The following is a 23,925-nucleotide window of genomic DNA, read 5'->3' on the forward strand; positions in this document are numbered from 1 at the left end:
AGCAGCAAAACACTCTCTCAAAATTGCCTGTTGAATAATTCGCTCTCTTATGCTAGAGGAATCACAGCAAGCTTAGTACAAGAGAGCGCAACGGCATCGATTTGGGGCCTAAATATGAGCTTTAATTGGTGATGTTATTGTTAACAACGATAAGACTAATTCAAATCAAAGGATTTAAAATGGATTTTTAATTTGTTTTTTTTAATTAACTTTGCGACACTACTTGTCTACTTGTTTTTTTTTTTTTGCATTGAAATGAAAAAAGTTATCAGAAATGGTTTTAAACATCGTTTTTACCGTTGAACGTAGTTTGTTAAACTCTACACAGAAAAAAAATATTTCTGTAAATTCACATTATTTATCATGTACCAAAAGGTACCATTTTAAATTTACATTAGATACACTAGTTTTGAAAATTTACATTAGTTTTGGAATTTACATTAGTTTTGAAATTTACATTAGTTCAAATCAACTAATTCTGATTGGCCAATGGGAATGAGAAGCTCAACTTGGATTGCAGTAGGAAAAGGGTGTGGCCTACACAGAAAAAAAATCTATTTTCAAATGAGTGAAGCGGGCAGCAAAACGAAATTATGATTTTAAAAAGTTGTTTCACAGGTAGGGGACGCTTTCTCGACGACGGCCAAGTGGAATAACGCTGGACTAGAATCGAATGGACGACGAGTAGAATGTTCGGTGTTACTGCTGCTACCCGCTGCCGACTGAGCCATCTTCGCATTTTATAAACGAGCGGCTAAAGCATCAACTTGTTTAGGTCGAGGCTCAGGCAGTGGGCAAGCGAAGTATGAGAGCGATAGAAAGAGAACCAAACATAACTATTTTTAGTTCGGGTAGTTTTGAAGTCAACATTTGGCAGAAATACATTGGATATATGATTTACATTAAATACATTTACTTCCCCGTCCGATGGAAGGCGTGACCAGGAGAATCTTGTCTCGAAAAATGCTACCGGGACCTTCTGGGGTCGAACCCAAGCCGAATGGGTGAGAGGCAACCACGCCTACCCCTACACCACAGTTCCCAGTCGAAGCCTCAATTGGGTAATAAAATTAAGCTTAGATATTATTCTTGTTCACAACGATAATGATTTTTTTTTTCTGACCAAAATGACCCTTTGTTCGACCACAAATTTACAGGAAGCCGAACATGGGTAGAAATTCATCAGATTTGAGTTTCCATGCTCAACGTTTCCATTAGATTCATGATTTACAAAATCTGAAGAAATGATAAAGAATCACTGACTTTAGCAGATATTGTAAATTAGAATAAATTACTTCCGGCTTATAGATATACAGCAAAAAAAATATGTGTAAAATCGCATGCAAAAGCATGCACGTCACCTTCGTGAGCAAAAGCATAGGGACGTGGCGTTACATCGTGCTGCCATCTGGTTTTTCAAGTGCAAGAGTAGAAAAGTGCTGAGTCATCGTAGTCTGAGTCTCGGTACCGGTACTTTTTTTTATAGATGAACTATTTTTGAAGATGAACCCATGAGTAAAGTACTCTCGTGTAGTATCGGGATTTATCCTCTCAGCCCGCAAACAGTACCATTTTACTACCGAATCGTGCTCTTTATCCTCTCGTATAGCGATGTGCAGTTCTGGGTGTGATTACCTGGATATGACTATTACCAGATTGTTGGTGTTTTTTTAGGAGTGTGCAATTATTTTTTTCTTTCGTACATGCTTTTTGTGTACGCGTTTTCCCATACCATATTACATGCTTTTGCATGCGATTTTATCATCGGATTTTTTGCTGTTTAATTTTCAAAATTTTAAAATGCCTTGTTCATACAGTATTCATACAGTTTGATATCATCGACATCACACAACACACAATGATTTAAGGTCGTACGTTCCCATTGGATATTGTAATGTGAAATTTGCATCTCCAAAATTTCTACTGTTTGCCAATGAGTTTGATTGCATACCAAATACTTAACAATTCGTTTTTAAAACTTGCAGCTTTTATGCCATATTCTTATATCACGACATTATTATGAATTATATTCACCATTAATCAACAATATTTTGCCTATTCCAACAGGGAGGGTTCGGTCTATTTTCAACGTTCGTCTACCTGCAACAACCAGCAACCGAATGGCACAAGCCCCCACCAGTTGCAGCCCTCGCCAACGCCGGTACCACCGCTCCGAAGTCCCGGAGCTGTCCCGTTGGGCCCGCTGGTAGGGACGCCACCCATCGGCATCACTAGCAAGCAGCTGGCCGTCGCCCGCTCCAACTCCAACCTCGCCGAGGAAATCTCGCTGATGTCGCTGGAGAAGGACCTCAAGAGTTTGGACGAAAACGTGAACCAGATTCACCAGAAGAACAGCGCCGCGGCCTCCAGCCGGCGCAGCCTGGCCCGGAAGTTCTTCACGCTGACGCAGCTGCTGAGCCGGACGAAGCCCACCAAGCTGTAAGGGACTTGAACTCAAAGAGGTGTGATTGTGAGTGTTGTTGAGAGGTTAGGTTTAGGAAACACCAGAAAGACAGAGCTTTAGCGACTTAGTAGTTGGGTGAGTTCAGTCAGTCGAATCGCTTTTCGAATACTGTGAAACTTTGTTCAATTGGGCTTAATTTGGTTTCTGTTGAGAGGCATCACATGTAGTGCCAAGTTTCCTTTTCCGAATGCAAGACATCGTAAACCACACATGAGTGGGATCAAAAATTGATCGCGGTTAACACTTCCCTAAATGCGGTATTAGACTACATTCCAGACTCGATTATCTGAAAACTCAAATTATTCGCTCTACAGCAATCAGGGAGTCTACTCTTACACCTGGACTGATCTCACGACCTAACCTGTAGGTTAGACCGGGACCAACATTTACTTCCCCGTCCCATGGAAGGCGTGATCAGAAAAATCTTGTCTCGAAAAATGCCACCGGGACCTTCTGGGATCGAACCCAAGCCGAATGGGTGAGAGGCAACCACGGTTACCGGTCGAAGCCTCAATGGGGTCCTAAAATTAAGCTTAGATATTATTCTTGTTCACAACGATAATGATTTTTTTTTTCTGACCAAAATGACGATTTCTCAACCACAAAGGGTTTATATTTTATGTTTTTGCATAAAAAATGAAAAAATGGTCAGAAATGGTTTTTAATCATTTTTTATCGTAGTATATAAAAATTTACAAAAGGCTTCAGGACCCCATTATCCGAAGGGAAATTTTGCCATGACCTTCGGGTAATCGAGTCTGGACTGTATGGCAAACAAACAAACAAACTCGCATTTGTTGTCAAACTTTCACAGCTTGCCAAACTCGCAAACTTGTTTGTGGCAAACTTTCAAACAAGGCCAAATGTATGCAGCTTGACGTTTCTGCAAACAAATGCAGGCAACAAACAAAGCAGACAATCTGCCAAACCATCAAAAAATTGTTTGTTTGCGAGTTTATTTGTTTGTTTGTTTGTCGTAATCTAATACATCCTTAAGTAACAGATTTCTGATAACATTCAATTAATACAGATTTTCGTCAAAATTATTTTGATAGGTCCAACATAGGTTCTATGCCTATTTATTTATTAAATTGTTACTTTTTTATTATTATTTTTAAAATCTGCCCATTGAACAAAGTTTGAAGAAAATCGGAGGTAATTGGGGGATTTTTTTTTCTCAGATTACTTGCATGGAATAAGACTATGGACTGACCCAATTTAGTGTAAATTAAGAGCAGCTATACCTATTAAGATTTATTTAAAAGAGAAAAAGAGAGAAAAACAGAATCCATGACACGATGCTCAAACAGACTGTGTGAGTGAGCCAGGGTTGAAGAAACTTACGTCGATTTGATCAATCAAAATTGAGAATCTCAGCAGCTGAAAGTAAGTATGTGTGAAAACCGGTAACGAAAACGTGATACGACTTAGTAGTTTTTAAAACCAAGCTTGAATCAAGAGTATTTTTATTTAATTTTAAATGACCTGCAACAATGCATTTATACAGAGCAAACTCACCTGTTGAAACATTCAATTCAAGAGCAAAAGTGTATATCATTGTTAAAACATGCCAGTGCTAGAAGATGTATAGAAACTGTTTAACGATAAAAGCAAATAACGATGAAGAAAACCTACATTGTGTGCAGCGAAATCACTCATTGATCTATATAAATCAGATTTTAAATAAAAGTAAAACGTTGTATATTTTAACAAGACCGATTGTGTTTCTCATCCGAAAAGTTTCCCACCGATTGTGCAATGTTGTTGAACTTTGTTTGCATTTCTCGTGAAATGCACTCCAGGATGCAACTGGCACGATATTTAAACTCGCTCCCCATAATTGATACGTGTAGAACAACAACAACATTCTTCACGCGAGTAGCCCCCTATTTATAATGATCATCATGATCTATCACGGTGTGATCACACGATAACGACTAATAACTGCTTTTCTGGAAAGTTTCCCAGATAGTGATAATTAATGCTCGAACCGTTTAACCCTTGATGCCGGAGATACTAGCAGAGGGTGGGATTTGGAGCACTAATTACCACGTGTGTGCGAGTTTATTAGAAAGATGCACTGAGAGAATTTAGTTCCGATAATCGTGAACAAGCATTCATGAATTTGGGAACCACGAACAAAGTGATGCAAGGCACTATACGTTCATGGTTCCCAAATTCATTACGGCTGGTTCACGATTCTGGGAACGCATTTTCCTCCGTGCAGAGAGAGAGTGAGAGCACAAAGTTTATTGAAACTGTTATCGCTCAAAGACATCTTAAACGGGGCCCGGGCCGTGGGCTTTAAAGTTGGGCGGTTTTCCGAGCTTTTAAAAGCTTAATGAGGCGGAGATTAACCTCTCGGTCATAAGTCGTGTGTGCTTTGCCTGGCTGGGGGCGAGGTCTAAATTGGGTCACCATTGCATGTGAAACATTAAAGCGTAATAACGAAACATAATCGTATGTTGAGGTACTTGTTGGTAACAGAAGTAGGTAGACAAGTACATAAATATTTTTAATTCCAACATTTTTTTTCTTTTAAGTTTAAATTCAATTAAAAACTTTCGTCAAGTGAATGGTGATTAGTTGAACTATCAAGAAAAAATAGTTTGAGGATTGAAAAATCCAGCCTAAAGGCTAGTATGGAGATCGGAAGGAAAGGGGTCAAGAAACAGTTTTACGAACAGCAGAGAAAAGGAGAGGTAGCGTTTTCTGGGGCTTTTCTTCGCCCTCTCTGGCTGCCCATTTGATTTTTTTCTTGACCGATTCCTTCCGAAGTGCATACACCGCTTAACATTTTAAGGTGTATTCACATTATACCGCAGCCGCATCCGCACAAAATTTGACAGTACGGACGCACAGTGCGGACGCGATTTCTCCAATGCATTTCATATTCAACCATTCACACTGTTCCGCATCCGTATCCGCAGTACGGATTCGTATACGGATGCGGAACAGTGTGAATGGAAACATTTGAAATGCATTGGAGAAATCGCGTCCGCACTGTGCGTCCGTACTGTCAAATTTTGTGCGGATGCGGCTGCGGCTGCGGATGCGGTATAATGTGAATACACCTTTAAAATGAAGTATGAAAACTTTAAGTGGCGATTTGACCATGTTTGGACCAAAGAGTCTATGTCTGAACATTTTTCATCGGATTCCTCGGGGCATTTCACAAAAAAATGATGGTGTCGACCCGTACGTTCCCGAGGTATGATTTTTGCATCATACAATCTGTGTTTTTCGCTGCGCCACGCACAAAAACGGGAAATGACAAAAACGAGAAAAATCTACTTTTTCACTAAAATTCTTTGGTCTAGACATTGTCAAAACACCATCTGAATTTTTCATACGTCATGTTCAAACCTCAAACTTTTTTCCTGGAAGGCAGACTAATACATTTTTATTTGCGTTCAAGACAGCAGTTTAGTATTATTATTTTTTCTAATCATAACTTTGCAACTATTTGAGCAAAAGATTAATTGCCCCCTTATATTATATTTTAACGTTTAAAGTATTAAAATTCAGTTTTTAACAATTCCTTATATTTTTATTTTTTTTATTTTAGAACCATCGTGATCCCCGGACAATTTTACATAATAATCAATATTACCACATAGGTGGAACTTAATTTCAAAAAGAGAGAATCGTACGGTCCTGCCTCTAGCGGTGGAGAGCTGCAACAATTAGACAAGATTTTCTGCCAGATGGGATCGAGGGGTTTCAAAACTGTGTAAAACATTAAGATTTCAAAATCTATACCCCTCGTATATTGCTGCCCGGTGAAACTCTGGTATAAACCTGTCAAAACACAATCAAAGTAATCCATAGAGTTATCTACGTGCGCATGTATTGCGTGTACGTACACGAAAAAAAGTGAGGTTAAATTTTGTACCGAACAGCAAATCAAATAGTGTGCTAGTGTGCGTGAGAGCGGGCTTAGATAACTCTATGGATGAAACTGGGACAGTCAATCAAAACGATTGACAAAATAAATAGAAATGATTGGAAATGGAATAATCCTTAAATTGCTTTAGATGTAATGCCGTTCAAATCATTTGAGTTTATTAACCTACTTATAAGTTTTCCATATTGGTTTCACGCAAGTATAAATCTAACAAAATTTGTGGAGTTGCTGCTAATGTTTTTGGTGATTGGTCATTGGACTTGTACTACAGACAGTCGTGTTTCTTCAAGCAGCTTGACGGGGTCAGCAACTTTTCCTATGTGCTTAAAGGAAGCTTCTACAGTAAGATTTCAGTAATATTACTTGCTGAAATGTTTTAGTTGAAAATACCTCTCAGCTGCGATTAAATAATACAATTTTTCGCATCCGTAAGCAGAGCTTGATTGTTTACGTTTGGTTTCTGTCTATCTGGTATAGTGAAATTTCTTTGGTCAAAGGATGCCATGACAATGTCGTGGACAAAATCCTTATTATACCACTAGACAAATCTTTCCGGGCCCACTTTTTGAGAGAGAATTTGTACGGAGTTCCACGTATGTGATATCACCCTCAAACTAAAACGAACTATTGGCGAGAAACAGCGATTTTACTGAAAAAAGTTAGATTTTGCGCAGCACTCTGTCCTATGAATTCAAATCCGAAAAAAGATTCTCACATATAAAAACCGAACTATGCGGGATTCATCCCTTTTTATTGATAAGTACACCATGTACCCGAACAGACGGTAATTATTAAATTAAATCAAATACTGTTAAAATAACTAAATTTGTTATGAAATATTCTTGCAAAATCCATTTTAGCATAAGAGTTTAATAACATTTTATGTTATCATAACAAAAAGTGTTATTGGTCTGATATTGGTTGGAAGCCAAAACAACTTGAGAATAACATTTAATAGAGCAATTTCTACTCAAATAAGGAATTTTTCTGGTACTTTTGTACCCGACCCTCTCCGATTTCAATGGAACTTTGTAGACATGTTATCCTAGGCCTACATAAGCCATTTTTGTGTATATGGAGCCAATAGTACTCAAAAACAACATTTGAGAAGGGCGTAAGGTATTTAAATATTTTAGTATTTTGTAATTTAAAAATTACTGTATCTCGAAGCCGTTGCGTCGTATCAAAAAGTGGTCAAAGACAAACTTGTAGGAAATTGGACGGGCTTTCTGAAAAAAATACACTGAAACAAAAATACACGCCACATCTAAGAGATTTTTTGATTTATAAGTCTAAAACCTAAATTTAAAGGTGATGTCACGATTTTTTTCGTTCAAAATTTTTGAGGAAATAGCCTAAAATATAACCAAAAGACTGACGAAAAATGCAGGATGGTATGTCTCTCCTAAAAAAATACAAAAATCATTTACTAAAACTGTTTTTTTGAAAAGTGGTCTAAACGTCAAAATTTTTGAAAACCGGTAGTGGGAATCGATTCTCCAGACAATTTTACATAAAAGTCTCGATATTGACCATTATCCTATGTCCAATCCTTGGGAAGATACAGCGGTTCTAAAAATAAAAATGTTGAAGAAACGGGATTTTTGGTGTTTTTTGGCAATTTCTATACACAGAAAAAAAAGTTGAATTTTGGAATGTTGAAAATTTGGTAGGTTGAACATTACCTCTTTATTTGTGTAATGTTGCATAAAAAATGTGAACCTGATGAATATTCATCAAAAACTGATGAAAATTCATCATTTTCTGAGGTAAAATTTATCATTTATTTTGCCACAAAATCTGTCACCATTTCCTGATGAATATTACCATCATTTTTTTACTGTGTAGACACTCTACAGGCTTGGTTTTTCAGTCTCGTAAATATTTTTACCGGAAAGCTCGTCCAATTTCCCATAAGTTTGCTTTTGACATCTTTTTGATTTATATCGTTTTTATATTTACGTAATCAAATTTACTATCCTGGTTTCTACCACACTCAAAAAAATATTCTATTTTCAGTTATAAGCTATGTGATAAAATTATTAAGCTTATATCTGTAAGCCCTTACATCCAATTGAAATGCTGTCTAGATTTCGCCCTGGGCGAAAATTGGATCTAACGTTTTTTCATGACCCCAGAAATTGTCCACTTTATTTTAATGAAACAACCTTTGGTAAACTTTAAAAACAGGTAAATCACTAGATTTTCCTGAAACTCAGACATGCAGTTAAGCAATTGATTATTCATTTAAATTATTTTCGGACAAAATGAGTTGTTTTCCCTCATTAACATTATTACCCGCTGTAGCCGAAATAGGCAAAAAATGGCGGCTGTAAATAGTTTTTTTTTAAGTCCTTATAAAATCATGATAAACAATAGAAGTTCATTTGGAAAGTTTCAATTAGAGCTAGAAATAAATTAATATGCATACCTTCATAATAAATTCAACCTGAAAATGGTATTAGCATAGACTAATAAAAGACTACTCAGTGGGCTCTGAACCATGACTCAACCTTTTTATGACCCCTCGACAGGGCCGGTTCACTGTCAAAAATGACAGATCGAAATGTCAACAACTGGCAGCTCTGACTTTGACATGACATTTTGCGCAATGTTATTGTTTGGGTTTGGGTTTTTGTTTTGAATTAAACGGAACCAGTTTCCGGAAGAGGACGGTGATTAGTAGAGTGAACCATCGTCTGGAGGGGATCCCGAACGAGATCCCGAGGGTGGTCGATTCTAGACAAGAAGCGGCTCTCGATCGAGATCATTGCGGAATGTTGATAATCTTCTTCTCCGAGAACGATCACGTGAGCACCGTCGGGTTTGCCAAGCAAAGCCGGCGCGGGCCGCCTCCGGTTAATACCGGCAGGGCAAAACCGTCCTCCTCCAACCCGGAATTGTCACTCTGAAAGGAATGAATGTCCTTGCAGACGCCATCTTGGCCTCGACGAATTGCACCTACTTCAAAAACCTCAAAACAGCCAAGATCTTTGCTCTGAACTGTCAACTTGTGGCATTCCGAACCCCAGCGATAACGTCGTCAAACAAAAATTTGTCCCCGAACCAGCATCACCAACAAACCGCCCCGAGCACCTCTTTCGCCGTCGCCGATATAGGCGAGCTGTACGCGGAGGTCAGCAGGAAGAAAGCCCCCAAAAAGGAAGCCCGCTTCGTCCCGGAACCGAAACCCGCCGAAGTCGCTAAGTCCAAGAATCCTCTTAATGGGTCATGGGAAAAAACCCTTCTTTTACTTTAGTACAAAGAAAACAAAAACGCCGATATTTTTATCATGCACTTGAAAGTTTATTTTCAATGGTTGGTTACTATTTTTTTCAACATGATCGAAATTCACTTTTTTTGTTCACAAAGTTCTTCTTGACAAACTCCTTGCCCTTCCGGATGTTTGTTTCAGCTCCGGAATGTCCTTCTTTAGCAGCTCTAGCTCGTAGGCGTTCACCTTGGGCAGACCAAGGTTCGGCGAGGGCAAAACGGGCTGCGGCGTAGGCCGTCGTGAACGTGGCCGATCCGGCACCGGCCTTGGCCTTGAGGACCTCCTGAATGCGTGCCGTCAGGGCGGCAATCTTGTCCTGGGGAAGCTCTGGGGTTCACTGGGATAATGGTCTTGCCGGAGTGGCCTCCGATGACCGGAATGTTGGCCCGCCGAAGTCGACACCCTCACCGATGAACTTGTTGGCACGGATAATGTGCAGCGTCGAAATGCCTAACACGCTCTTTCGGGCCCAAAACTCCGGAAGGCAATCGTTACCATCGAGTTGACTAGGTTCGAGGTGATTCAATCATCCGGCGGCGAGGTCGCGGACGATCGAGCCGTTCGTATTGAACAGATTTGGCTTGCGAGGAATGATGAGAAAACAGCAATCATCTGGAAAAGAGAACACAAATGATAAACCGAATAAAATAAGCATTTATTTTAAAAGCTAAACATTACCTTACAAACCAAACACCAGTAAATTTCGCTTGTTTCGCCAAACAAAAATCCCTGCACAGCTGATTGACTTGTTTGCAGCCTGCTGCCTTGATTGCTAAGAAAAACAAAAACAAACAAGATGCGCGCGTAAATCAGCACAAAACGAAATCGAAAAAACCAGCGCTGCCATGTCGTTCTGTCATACGAGGGGCAAGCCGATGCGTGGTTCAACGTGGTACCCGCGGTTCACAGCTTATGAGTCATAATTTTTGAAATTTTTTGTTCCGAGTGTTTAGTCTTTAATTAGTCTATGGTATTAGTTTGCTAAACACATATTAAATCCAGTACACTCAACCCCCGGTGGTTGGTCACTTTTTCGTTTGACACTTTTTTAGTTTGTACCCCGTTGGTTGGTCAAAGTCAAACTAAAAAGTGACGAACTGTCACTTTTTACACAGCGCTCACGCACACTATCACAACAATCGTTTGGTAGTGCGTGTGAACTCCGTGTAAAAGGGGTGTCAAACTAAAAAGTGACCCCGTTCGTTTGACAACAGTAGGTGTCAAACCATCGGGGTTTGAGTGTAGGTGGGCGAAAACTGGAGCAGGATGAAAACAGGGTCCTCTACCGTAGTAGTTTTAAACAAATTTCGAAGCATTTTCAAACAACTGAACCAACATATTAGAAAAAAAACAAGTCTTATGTTTTCAAAAACAATTGTTCCAAAAATTTAACTACAGTCCAGACTCGATTATCCGAAGGCTTGGCAAAATGTCACTTCAGATAATCGAATCACGAAAACTTGTTTTTATCGTTGACTTATTCTTGATTGTTGAGCTTTACTGAGCTTTACTCTAAGGTGATTTAGAATTTTCTAATCCAAGATGGCGGCCAAAATGGCGATGATGAAATATTGAAAAAAATGCATTTTGCAATTTAATATGCAACCAACCATTCAAATTTGACTAAAATGTTGTCACATAACACAAATTTGAATTTAAAAGTATGAAAATAAAAAAAAATCAAAAAATAATTTTGTCCGTGATTCGATTATCCAAAGTCTCATACAAACCTTCGGATATTTATGGAAAAAAAAAAAAAAAAAAAAAAAAACCTTCGGATATTCGAACTTCGGATAATCGAAACTTCGGATAATCGAGGCTTCGGATAACCGAGTCTGTATTTTTACTATTTTTACTATAAGCAAACCGCACTGGGCGTTAGAGGGTTAAGATTGTGTCCCGGGCAAAAAGCTTGCATTTTTTAACGCCTGAACGGTAGACAAAGTGTTGAAAAGCGCGTTCTAGCCAAAGCTAGCACTCAATGAGGTCGGTGTCTCCGCTAGAGCCCAGCGGAAAGCTTGCACAAGAATTGCGCCTGGTGGGTAGGCAAACAGTAAAATGGTTCAAACTAAGCTTCTGTAAGTTTTTGCTTGTGATAAACAGAAAAAAAGTGATTTATTTTTTCTAATCAGCGTTTTTATTCAGTAAGAGATGATTAACTTATTACATTTTTTTATCATTTTAACGTTGGATTAGAGTGAAAAATAAAAGGTGAAATTACTTCTGAAGAATTACGTCGTCATAATTCCGAAACAACCTGCTCTCCAATCAATTGTTTTTATTATCATAATTTGAAGTCATTTCTAATTAGCAAACAAACAAATGGTTGAATATGGTCCTAAACTAAGCGACACACACACACACAGCGCCTAACCACTACGCCTAGAAGACATATTTCCGTAACGCAAATCATCGCCAATCTAGTCCGATCCCGAACCGGACACCGACTTTCTCGAGATGGGCGAAGCTTGCCGACTGCCGGAACCGGAGCGGCTTCCCGATCCGGAACGGCTGCCGGATTTCGACCTCGAACGGGACTTGGAGCGCGACTTGGAGCGTGACTTGGACCGCGACTGTGACCGCGACTTTGACCGAGAGGCGGAACGACTGCGCGAGCCGCTTCGGCTGCGGCTGCCGCCGCCCGACTTGGCCGACCCGTCCGAGCCGCTTTCCGAGCCGGAAGCGATGCGGCGCTTGCGCTTGGTCGCGGGACCGCCTCCCGAGCCGCCCGAACCGGACTCGTCGCCGCTGGCGATTTTGAGCCGCGACCGGTCGCTGTCCGACTCGCTGGTGGAGACGGTTGCCTTGGAGACGATTCGGGACTTTTGCTTCGAGGAGAGACCTTCCTCCATGTGTTGCTTCTTTTTGGAGCCCATCGAGCCCTTCTTGCGGCCGCGCTTTTTCGGCGCGGAGTCTCCGTCGTCCGAGTCGGAATCGCCGCCGGGGGCCTTTTCCTTCTTCTTGCGTCCGCCGCCCGGTTTGCGCTTCTTCTTCTCGCCGGGTTCCTTGCGTTTGCGTTCGCGCGGTGGTCCGCCCTCTTCGCCGCCACTGCCGCCGGGCGGGCCGGACGCGTCCGAGTCGGAGATGTAGTCCTTGCGGCCGCGGCCTCCCTTTTTCTTTTCGGGGGCTTGTTCGGCGAAAAAGAGGGCGTTCTTGGTTTTCTCCTTGTACTCGATACGCTTGGCGAGCATTTCTTCGTGCGCTTTGCGGCGCATTTCCTCCATGCGGGAGCGTTCCTCGCGTTGGCGCCGCTTGAACTCTTCGCGGTCCTGTTCCTGCTTTTGACGGAGTGAGCGTTCCTCTTCGTCGATCTTGCGGGCACGGGAGACGTGGTACTGGGCCTGCTGGAGCAGATCCTGGCACTGGCTGGCTTCGGCCGCGGCCAGGGCGATGTTGTAGCGCGTTTTGTCGCCGTGCACGGACAGATAGTTGAAGTACTTGTGGGCGAGTCCGAGCTCGTGCACCGCTTGCAGGACGACGGTGAGGACGGACTTTTCGTCGCGGAGGACCATCATGGCGAGACGTTGGAGGACGAGTGCGATGTTGAAGAGGAGGACCGTGTCTTGGGGCGCGACTCGGCGCGCCTTCAGCAGGGTCATTTTGGCTTCCTTGAGCTTGCCGGCGCGGAAGTACGCCCGGGCGAGGTATTGCATCACGTCGACGTTGTTATGCTTGTAGAACTTTTTGAGACAGTTTTCGTACATCTGGATGGCGCTGATGTACTGCTTCTGCTCGACGTAGATGTGCGCAATGTTGAGCCAAACGTCGCAAAAGTCGGCGGTCGCTTCGCGGACTTGGGCGAAAATGTCACGCGCCTCGATGATGCAGCCCTTGTGGGCGAGCACGGCGCCGATTCCGTTGGCGGCCCAGATGTTCTTGGGGTCGTTACGTAGGACCTGCTTGTAGATGGCGAGTGCCTTCTCCTGGTGCTTTTTCTCCTTTTCCTTGTCCTTGCTGGGTTGGTGCAGCGATTGGAGCCAGAAATTTCCAAGGGCAATCAGCGAGTACGCGTCACTTGAAGTCGCGGGGTTTTTCAGGATCGTTTCAAAGTTCTTCTGGCCGAGCGTCCACTGCATCTTGGCCAAGTGGAGATTTCCTAGGAGCGAGCGCGTGTCCGGATTTTCCATGTTGATTTTGAGCGCGTCCTTGAAGAAATCGGACGCCACGAAGATCAGACCCTTGTCACGGGCCATGCAGCCGAGACGGAGGTAGCAATCGATGTAGTTCGGATGCTCCTTCAGGATGTCCTTGTACAGCTTGTCCGCTTTGTCGAACGACGCCATCGCTTCGTTCAACCTGGCCTGATTGTAGGTCATCGTGACCGAAATCGAGTCGTAGTACTGCGCATCGTGCTGAGCCTCGACCTTGGCCCGATCGATGGCCGTGTCCAGCTTCTCCATCGCCTTTTCCATGTTGCCCAACCGGTAGTGCAGCGCGGCAACGTTGTTCAAAATCTCCGGCGGAATGTCCGCCTTGACCTTGTCCTTCAGGATGCTGGTGGCCGTCGCATACGCCTGCAGCGACCCTTGCAGGTCGTTCTGCTCCAGAATCTGCGCCAGCTCGATCCACGCCTCGACGTCGTCCGGAAACTGCTCCGTAACCTTCTTCAGATGATTCTTGGCGATGTCACGCTTCGACTGCGAACTCGAACTCGCGTACAACGAACCCAAGATCTTCATCGTCTCGTAATTGCCCGGCTGAGCCTTCAGCACCTTCTCGAAGCACTGCGCCGCATTCTCCGAGTCCCCACGGTAGATGTACATCTGACCCAGCCCAAAGTGCGGCAGCACAAAGTTCACCGGAGCAAACTGCGTCGACTGGTAGTAGTACTGGAAGGCCTGATCGTAGTCCCGTTGCACGTGGAACGCCCGCGCCAACTGGTAGCAACTCTCCGCCCGCATAGCTTCGTTTTCCGTGTTGTGAAACGCGTGCAGCGCCAGATGCTGCACTTTCTGGTAGTCCTTCTTGAAGAAAAAGTGGTTCGCCAGGTGGTTCAGCACCATCGGGTTGGTCGAATCGATCGTGTACGCCTTCGACAGCATCTGCACACCCAGCCGGTTCGACTCGGGCTCGTGCAGGTTCAGCTTCAGGATGGCCAACCCGACCAGGGCGCCCACGCAAGCCGGGTCCAGATCCAGCGCACGCTGGAACGCCAACTTGGCCTTCTCCTGGTTGTTCATCTTCAGGAAGCAATGTCCCATCCCGAGCCGCACCGCCGCCGGACAGTTCGGGTTGGTGCGCAGCGCCTTCTTGTAGAACGCCAACGCGCCGCGATAATCCTTCTTATTGAACGCGATACACGCCTTACCCAGCAGCGACGGAATGTTCGACGGCGACTGGTTCAGCACAAAGTTGAACTGCGCGTCGGCCTGCTCCATCTTGTCCCCTTCAAGCAGACAGAAATAAGCCCGACCCAACAAGTGGTTCTGGTCGTACATGATAATCTTGTCCGCCGTCGTGTACAAATGAGTCGCCTTCATGAACAGTTCGCGCTTCTTATCCTTGGATTTTTCCCGGTTCGCCTCCTGCACGTAGTACGCGGCCAGCATGTCGTACGCCCGCATCTGGTCCTTCTCAAAGTCCCGGTACGAAATGTTCGCATCCACCCGCGAACCATCCAAAATCTTAATAAAATCCTCCGTCTTATTTTGCTTGTAGTAAGCGAGCTGCAACAAAAAACCGGTTTTCAAATTCCACAAAATTCCCATCTCAAAAAAGGATCCGCAAACTCACCGCCACGGTGACCCAGGTGTTGAGCTGGGACCGCTCCTGGCGCAAAATGCCCAGCACCTCCTCCCCATCGGGCAGCTGTTCCGGATCGAGCTCGATGACCTAAAAAAAATCCAAAACCAAAACAATCAACAAAGTCGCACTCGCCACCGCAGGTGGTGGCGCTACGCCACCATTTTCTTCTTGACGAAACTGCGTCACCCTCCACAAAAAAGAAAGAAATCCTCACCTCGTCCGTGTCCCGCAGCGGGATCTCGATCGGTGCCGTCATCGTGTGCGCACTCGTTCCGCCCCGCGTTTCAGGTTCACTTGCGCGAGCACTTTTTATGTTTTTTGCACGAAATTAATTGAAATTTTACCAACCGCCGCCAACGCGATCGCTAGCAAATTTTGCAACCAGAAGAAAAGTGACAGCCGGTGAAAGAGAGGAGAGGGAGCGATTGTGCCGACTTGTCAAAGAAAATTACGGGGGGAAATGTCAGAAACTGGGAACGACCTACACGCTAAAATTAGACTCGCAAATTTGGACTGATCGAGTACACTGAAACCCCGATGGTTTGAAACCATATTCGATGCGTTGCAGACACTTTCCCCAACATGGACGTGAACTTCAGGAACCTCAATGGACAACGTATAGTACGGTATGCTGATCGGAAGGAACGCGGTCAAGAAATGTTGCGTTTTCTTTTCGTGACCCCCCCAAGAAAAGTTTACAGTTCGGTATGAGCGCGATTGACGGTGTGCGCGCTTGAGGTTCTTTCGAGGAAAAAATAAAAAGATTAAAAATATTCAAAACTTTAAATTAAATAGATTAAAAATGTTTATTCTAAAACTTTTAACAACAATTATAAACAAAATTAAGAAATCAATAAATAAAAGCAAATTTAGAAATTCTTAAAATCTAAAACAAGAAAAAACTGAAATTAAAAAAATCTGTAATTATGAAATAAGGAAATTAAAAAACTATGTAATTATGAAATAAGGAAATTGAAAAATTAGGAAATTAGGGAACAAGGGAATTAAGAAATTTGGAAATTATGATTTTTTAGCAAATTAGTAAAATAAAAAAAATAAGAAAATTATGAAATTATGAAACAAGGAAATTAAGAAATTAGAAAATTAATATGTAAGGAAATTAGGATGTTAGGAATTTAGGAAGTTAGGAAATTAGGAAATGAGGAAATTAGGAAATAAGGAAGTTAGGAAATTAGGAAATTTGGAAATTAGGAAATAAGGAAATTTTTGAAATTAGGAAACTAGGAAATTAGGAAGTTAGGAAATTTAATTAGGATATTAGGAAGTGAGGAAGTTAGGAAATTGGGAAATTAGGATATCAGGAAACTAGGAGATTGGAAAGTTAGGAAATTAGGAAGTTAGTAAATTAGGAAATTAGGAAACTAGGAAATTAAGAGTTTAGGAAGTTAGGAAGTTAAGAAATTATGAAATTAATATGTTAAGAAATTAGGAAGCTAGGAAATTAGGAAATTATGAAATAATGGAAATAGGAAATTCAGAAATTAGAAAATCGTGAAATCAGGAAAATAATATGTTAGGAAATTAGGAAGTTAGGAAATTAGGAAATTAGGAAGTTAGGAAATTTGGAAATTATGAAATTAGGAAGTTAGGAATAAGAATATAAGGAAGTGTGGAAGTTAGGAAGTTAGGAAATTGGGAAATTAGGATATCAGGAAACTATGAAATTAGGAAATTAAGAAGTTAGGGAGTTAGTAAATTAAGAAGTTAGGAAATTAGGAAATCAGGAAATTAGGAAGTTAGGAAATTAGGAAACTAGGAAATTAGGAGTTTAGGAAGTTAGGAAGTTAAGAAATCAGGAATTTTGGAAGTATGGAAATTAGGAAATAAGGAAATTCGGAAACTAGGAAATTAGAAAGTTAGGAAATTTTGAAGTTATAAAATACGGCTGGTACAAATGTTTAATTTTTTTCTGGAATTATTAAATTTTTAAATCCTTAAATTCTTAAATTCTTAAATTCTTAAATTCTTAAATTCTTGAATTCTTAAATTCTTAAATTCTTAAATTCTTAAATTCTTAAATTCTTAAATTCTTAAATTCTTAAATTCTTAAATTCTTAAATTCTTAAATTCTTAAATTCTGAAATTCTTAAATTCTTAAATTCTTAAACTCTTAAATTCTTAAATTCTTAAATTCTTAAATTCTTAAATTCTTAAATTCTTAAATTCTTAAATTCTTAAATTCTTAAATTCTTAAATTCTTAAATTCTTAAATTCTTAAATTCTTAAATTCCTAAATTCTTAAATTCCTAAATTCCTAAATTCCTAAATTCTTAAATTTTTAATTTTTTTAATTCTTAAATTTTAAATTTTTTTTATTCCTAAATTCTTAAATTTTTTGAATTTCTAATTTTTTTAAATTTCTTTATTCTTTAATTTTCATTCTACATTTTTAATTTTGGAAGAAATAGAGTTATTGATTGTTATAATTTCGAGGTTTTCGTAAATTTGTATTTACGAATTTCTATATTTCCGATTTTTAAAACTTTTGGAATTTCGACTTGTACATTCGTTTCGAATTTTAACATTTTTGATCTATGGAATTTATAAAAACGTTAAAAATTAAAATTATTATTCAATTCAGCATATTTTTAATTTTGGTTTTCCAAATTTCAGATTTTTGTTGAAATTTTCTTTATTATTATTATATATTTAAAATGTTATTTGAAATTTCTGAAATGTTTGTTTTTTTCACATTTTTGAATTTGTTGTTTGGTTGGATTTCAAAATTTCAGATTATTATTGTATCACAGACAAACAGACGGGACACTTGAGTTCGGAACCATCGTCCTTCAATAACCGAGCCATAACGGTTATTTCAAATGCAATTTAGCTTCGGCATCCACTCACCCGGCGCTGATGGCGCTGCTGTCGTGACAGCTCGCCCGTCTTTCCTCAGTGTGTGTAATGCGAGGTGTAATGTGTTTTTGTTGTTGTAAAGTTGAGCGTGAGCACGTGGCAGCAAATGAAAACAAAACAAAATATGATAGAATTCAGGAATTCTAACGGTGATCCACAATCCAGGCTTTGCGGGACAAGATTGGGGTAGTTTCGATCAGGGTCAGATGAGCGGCTGACTAGCGAAGACATACCCTTTGCCCCACTATTAACCCGGTAGGCCTGCCGATGCCGAGGCTGCTGATGAGGCGTCCGCTACTGCGGAGGAAGCTTGATTCTGTGGAGAAGTCATCTCCTTCGGAGCAACCTTGGAGCAACCTGCTTATCCTTCATGGATTGCTCACAGACAAACAGACGTGACTCTCCATACAAATAATTTTTGAAAATCATCGTCCTTCATCAAACCACCAAATCACGGCGACGCCAGCGCTGCCTGGTGAGCTTATGCCGAAGCGCAGCCCAAACATACCAATACAAACCCATTAATGTCATGTGTCATGTCAGTGTATGCGTGAGACAATCAAGCCTTAACGATTGTAAACATCAACAGCTGATTTAAATAATAGGTCTATTCCCGTACTTGCAGAATTGCAGAATTTCTGCAGCTCCTGCAGAATTCTGCAGCCAGCATAAGTCACTTTTTTGCAGCACGTTCCCGTACTTTTCAGCTCGTTCTCTTCATCTCTCTCTTTTGCAGAAGTTCTGCAAGGAGAGTAGCAGCAAAAATTTTGCCTGGGTAGCGCGTTCCAGTACTTTTTCTGCAATATTGTACACAGTTGAGTGGATTTACTCAAATTGGGTGTTAAAGTTTTTTAATTATTTCAAAACAATAAAATAAAGGGATTGAGAAAAATAGTAATTGAAAGGAGTTTACCTCTAGAACGGGGGCATTTTTTTTTTATTCAACTCAACATTTTATTTAAAAGATCAAGCATGTACCATTTATTAGGTAACAAGAAATTAATTATGCTTAGGTAGAAAGTATACATTGGAAATTATTTAAAAAACTAACTTAATCCACCTATGTGGTTGGTGCCTTCCTCACTTTTTACCAACATTTGGTGATATGATGGGTTTGGACACAAATTCTATCTATTTCTCAATAAAAAAAAATTACACAAATGTCACTTAAGCGGTCAAAACTTGAAACTGAGCGTTGCCAGATCTTCAATGTTTTGGACTCATTGGAAAGGTCTTTCGATTACCTAAACAACGATGGGTCGGATGATGGATCCGGACATAGTTTACATACATTTAAGTGAGATCCGGCTTCAAAAATGTACATAAATATCACTTAAGTGGTCATATCTCGAGACAGGGTTGCCAGATCTTCAATGTTTTGGACTCATTTGAAAGGTCTTTCGATTACCTAACCAACGATGGGTCGGATGATGGATCCGGACATAGTTTACATACATTTAAGTGAGATCCGGCTTCAAAAAAGATCATAATTATCACTTAAGTGGTCATAACTTGAGACAGGGTTGCCAGATCTCCAATGTTTTGTACTCATTTGAAAGGTCTTTTGATAACCTCACCAACGATGGGTCGGATAATGGATCCGGACATAGTTTACATACATTTAAGTGAGATCCGGCTTCAAAAATGTACATAAATTTCACTTAAGTGGTCATATCTCGAGACAGGGTTGCCAGATCTTCAATTCGTTGGACTCATTGGAAAGGTCTTTCGATTACCTAACCAACGATGGGTTGGGTGTTGAATCCGGACATAGTTTTCATATAGATAAGTGAGATCCGGCATCAAAATTCCAGCACTCGATTCGCAACTCTGACACTTTTTTATACGTAACTTTTGAACTACTTATCGGATCTTCAAACAATTCAATAGTGCAGTATGGGGCACCAAACCGAATCGAATGCAACTTGTTTGACTCAAATCGGATCAGCCAGTGCCGAGAAAACTTGGCAAGAATTTTGAGTACCAAGGGGAATACGCACACACATACACACACACACACACAGACATTTGTTCAGTTTTAGATTCTGAGTCGATAGGTATACATGAATATAGGTCTTTGACCTGTTTTTCAAAAGTTCATTTTTAGAGCAGGATTATAGCCTTACCTCAGTGAGGAAGGCAAAATTTACATTAGGTAAAAAAAATATCAGTGAGAGTTGCAGGTACGTTTTACAAATATAATTAAAAAATGACAAACAAAGGTTTAATATAGAAGCGACCATAAATACACGTTTTAATAGCAATATGTTTGAAAGGTTATTCAAGATAACATAAATAAATTATGACTGGAAGTCACATGGAAGAACAACGGTGACGCAGCGAAATTGACAAATTAAAAAAAAGTGAATCACAAACTCATAAATTTAGAAATCTGGACATTAAGAAATTTATGATTAAAAATATTTAACAAAAAACTTATATTTTCAAATTGAGAAACTTAAAAAAAAAGTTAGATACTTAGTTAAAAATATTTAAAGATTCTAAAAAATTTCAAAAATAAGTATAGTATTAAAATTCTGTGAATCAAACATTTTAAAATTCAAATATTTTAAAAATATAAACAGTTAGTATTCTATTTTCCGAAGAACTTGTCAATATTTCCAACCTCTAATCTGAGCTTCTAACCTAAAATATGACTCAAAAAAAAAATGTACTTATGTACTTATGATTCAAGATGGTGGCATTGAGGAATTTTAGAATTTAAATTTCTTAAAATAGAAGAATTCGACAAAAATACATTAAATTTTTTGGTTCATATAAGAATACAATTTGGTAGCACCGTTAAAAGTACAATTTATTATTTGCCAATTAAATTGACCTATTATTTAAACACACATATTTAGTCTATTCAAAAACAATTGAAGTTCAATAATTATTCCTAAACAAATATTTATTTGAAATTATTAAACACAAAAGAAATGTGTCTTTTAAAAGTTTTTTAAAACAATTTGTTTTTATAATACATTTTTTTGGTTGAGCTATTAGCCGTGCTGTAATACTGACTTTAGTTATCTTTTTTTGTCAGGTTAAAATATTAACACTAAAAAAATCGCTATATCATTTACATTAATGAACTAAGCCTGAAATCGTTCTCAATAAAAACTTTGATAAAAACAGACATTAAAAAAACTACGCCAAAAATACATTAATTCAAAATTTACAAACGTCCCTTCAAAAAGGCTACTTCAATTTAGTAATAATAAAACATAAAATTTATTGCAACTAGTAATAAAATGCATGATTTCACCCAACTTGCAAACTTTATGTAAGCGTGTACTAAACATCCATCACACCAAATTGCAGTAACTTTTCGACAAGAAAGAGAAGAGAGAGCTTGCAGAAAAGTACGGGAACGGTTTTGCTGCAACTTCTACCTCTCTCACTGCAGAAGTTCTACCTGAGAGAAAAGTTACTTTTGTTGCAGAAAAGTACGGGAACGCTCTGCTGCCGCTTTTGTGCAGAATTGCAGAATTCTGCAGTACGGGAATAGACCTAATGTTGTTCTTGCTTATCGTCAGTACTCGATGAAATAAAAATAAACATTAACACCGACGGCCGAAGATGACGGCCAAACCATGCGGCAGCATCAGCAACGACGCATCACAACCGCAACGACAGGAACAAACCACTGGTCCTCCCCGTTGCTCCCAAAACTGTCCAACATTACTTCTCTCCCGAAACCTCGAACCATTACACCTGATCAACAAGATACAAGATATATATCACGAAAACACCAGTAGTGGCCGCCGAAATAGAAAAAAAATCAATTCAAATCTACCGGAATTTATCCCAACGATGGGCGTTTCGAAACATCCGCGGGAAACGTGTCCACGGAGTAGTTAAGTTGCGTTAAACAGCAAAAAGTGACGAATGAGATGAAAAAAGTCGCAAAGATTCCAAAAAACGCTGCCGCAAACTCTTACATCGAAACAAAACAACTGTGGATGAAGATTAAGAGGCGCTCACGATCGACGCAACATCGCCAAAAGGACAACCAGCAGCAGCAATCCATGAAGGATAAGCAGGTTGCTCCAAGGTTGCTCCGAAGGAGATGACTTCTCCACAGAATCAAGCTTCCTCCGCAGTAGCGGACGCCTCATCAGCAGCCTCGGCATCGGCAGGCCTACCGGGTTAATAGTGGGGCAAAGGGTATGTCTTCGCTAGTCAGCCGCTCATCTGACCCTGATCGAAACTACCCCAATCTTGTCCCGCAAAGCCTGGATTGTGGATCACCGTTAGAATTCCTGAATTCTATCATATTTTGTTTTGTTTTCATTTGCTGCCACGTGCTCACGCTCAACTTTACAACAACAAAAACACATTACACCTCGCATTACACACACTGAGGAAAGACGGGCGAGCTGTCACGACAGCAGCGCCATCAGCGCCGGGTGAGTGGATGCCGAAGCTAAATTGCATTTGAAATAACCGTTATGGCTCGGTTATTGAAGGACGATGGTTCCGAACTCAAGTGTCCCGTCTGTTTGTCTGTGCCTTTAGGTTAGTCCGGGGCCAACATGTACTTCCCTTCCGACGGAAGGCGTGATCAGACAAATCTCGTCTCGAAAAATGCCACCGGGACCGTCTGGGATCAGACCCAGGCCGACTGGGTGAGAGGCAATCACGCTTACTCCTACACCACGGTCCCGGTCAAAAAATTAGAAATTCCAAAATATAAAAATTCAAAAATTCAAAAAATTTGAAATTTAGAATTTCAAAACATTAGAAATTCAAAAGATAAAAATACCAAAAATTCAAAAAATTTCAAGTTAAAAAAATTTGAAGTGAAAACTTTAGAAATTCAAAAATAAAAATATCAGAATTTGAAAATTAAAAATTCAAAAAAATCGAAAATTCTTTGAATTTTAAATTATGTTTTTCAAATTAATATAGATTTGCTATCTGTAGAAAACATATTTTTAAATTATGTATCCTTTTGAATTTTGTTTTTTTCGTTAAATATTATTTAAAATAAATCTTTTTATTGTTTTTTTTTTAATTTATTGATTTCAAGATTTTTAGGTCAAGGTCCTATAAATAAATGTTTGTAATCAGGGGCGCCGACTCTGGGGGGGGGGCACGGTACTTTTTGCCCCCCCTAAAATTTGGCTGGGGGGGCAGCCCATACATTGTGCCCCCCCCAGAATTTTTGGAAGAAAAATATTCTTATATCAAATATAAAAAAAATCACAGAAATAATTGAAAATATTATCTAAAACTTAAATGGAACATTGTTTGTACACACCGATAGAATTCTTGTAAGGGAATCCGTAAAATAGTTCAAAAACATTTGTTGTTTTCGAAATCGCTGAAATTTTTTGAACAAGATCGTTTACAATTTTCTGGATTTAGATGCATTTTTATTCTAAGTCGACAACATTTTATCTATACCACTGTGCTCTCTAGGAAAATTAGTAAGCTTAGTACAAGGGCACAGAGTCATTGGTAAATGATTTGAGAGATGTCGTCAACATAGATTTAACGGATTTCTATCTGTGCATGTTGTTTCAAAAACAAAACCAATGTACTTTTTCCATAGCACTTCATCTACAATCATACTTACGCAAACTCTTGCGAAAACAATCATCAAGTTTTCAAACGCAACATTCTGCGATTTGCCACTGTAGATCAGGATTT

General features: G+C 39.9%; 2 protein-coding genes and 1 long non-coding RNA gene across 4 annotated transcripts in view; 1 reads left to right on the forward strand and 2 right to left on the reverse strand.

Annotated features, from left to right (window-relative positions):
* Positions 1-4,171, forward strand: part of LOC120413063 (gonadotropin-releasing hormone receptor) — an 80,322-nt gene extending 76,151 nt beyond the window's left edge. For both annotated transcript variants that reach the window (XM_039573767.2, XM_039573766.2), the window contains exon 6: positions 2,068-4,171. In XM_039573767.2, the coding sequence (XP_039429701.1) occupies positions 2,068-2,443 (376 nt within the window). In that variant the 3' untranslated portion in view covers positions 2,444-4,171. The remainder of the gene's footprint in view (positions 1-2,067) is intronic.
* A 5,995-nt stretch (positions 4,172-10,166) lies between these two features.
* On the reverse strand, positions 10,167-10,610 carry LOC120413022 (uncharacterized). The gene is made up of 2 exons (XR_005604895.2): positions 10,324-10,610; positions 10,167-10,257 (listed from the first exon to the last, which is right to left on the reverse strand). It is a non-coding gene; the product is annotated as an uncharacterized LOC120413022 (long non-coding RNA).
* A 1,268-nt stretch (positions 10,611-11,878) lies between these two features.
* LOC120413024 (RNA polymerase-associated protein CTR9 homolog) lies at positions 11,879-15,762 on the reverse strand. Its single transcript, XM_039573696.2, has 3 exons — positions 15,605-15,762; positions 15,379-15,477; positions 11,879-15,311 (listed from the first exon to the last, which is right to left on the reverse strand). Exons 1-3 carry the CDS (start codon positions 15,644-15,646, stop codon positions 12,066-12,068), a joined length of 3,387 nt encoding a protein of 1,128 aa, XP_039429630.1. The 5' UTR covers positions 15,647-15,762; the 3' UTR covers positions 11,879-12,065.
* Positions 15,763-23,925: the final 8,163 nt, after the last annotated feature.

The sequence above is a fragment of the Culex pipiens genome, chromosome 3, assembly GCF_016801865.2.
Source record: "Culex pipiens pallens isolate TS chromosome 3, TS_CPP_V2, whole genome shotgun sequence".
NCBI classification, from domain to species: domain Eukaryota; kingdom Metazoa; phylum Arthropoda; class Insecta; order Diptera; family Culicidae; genus Culex; species Culex pipiens.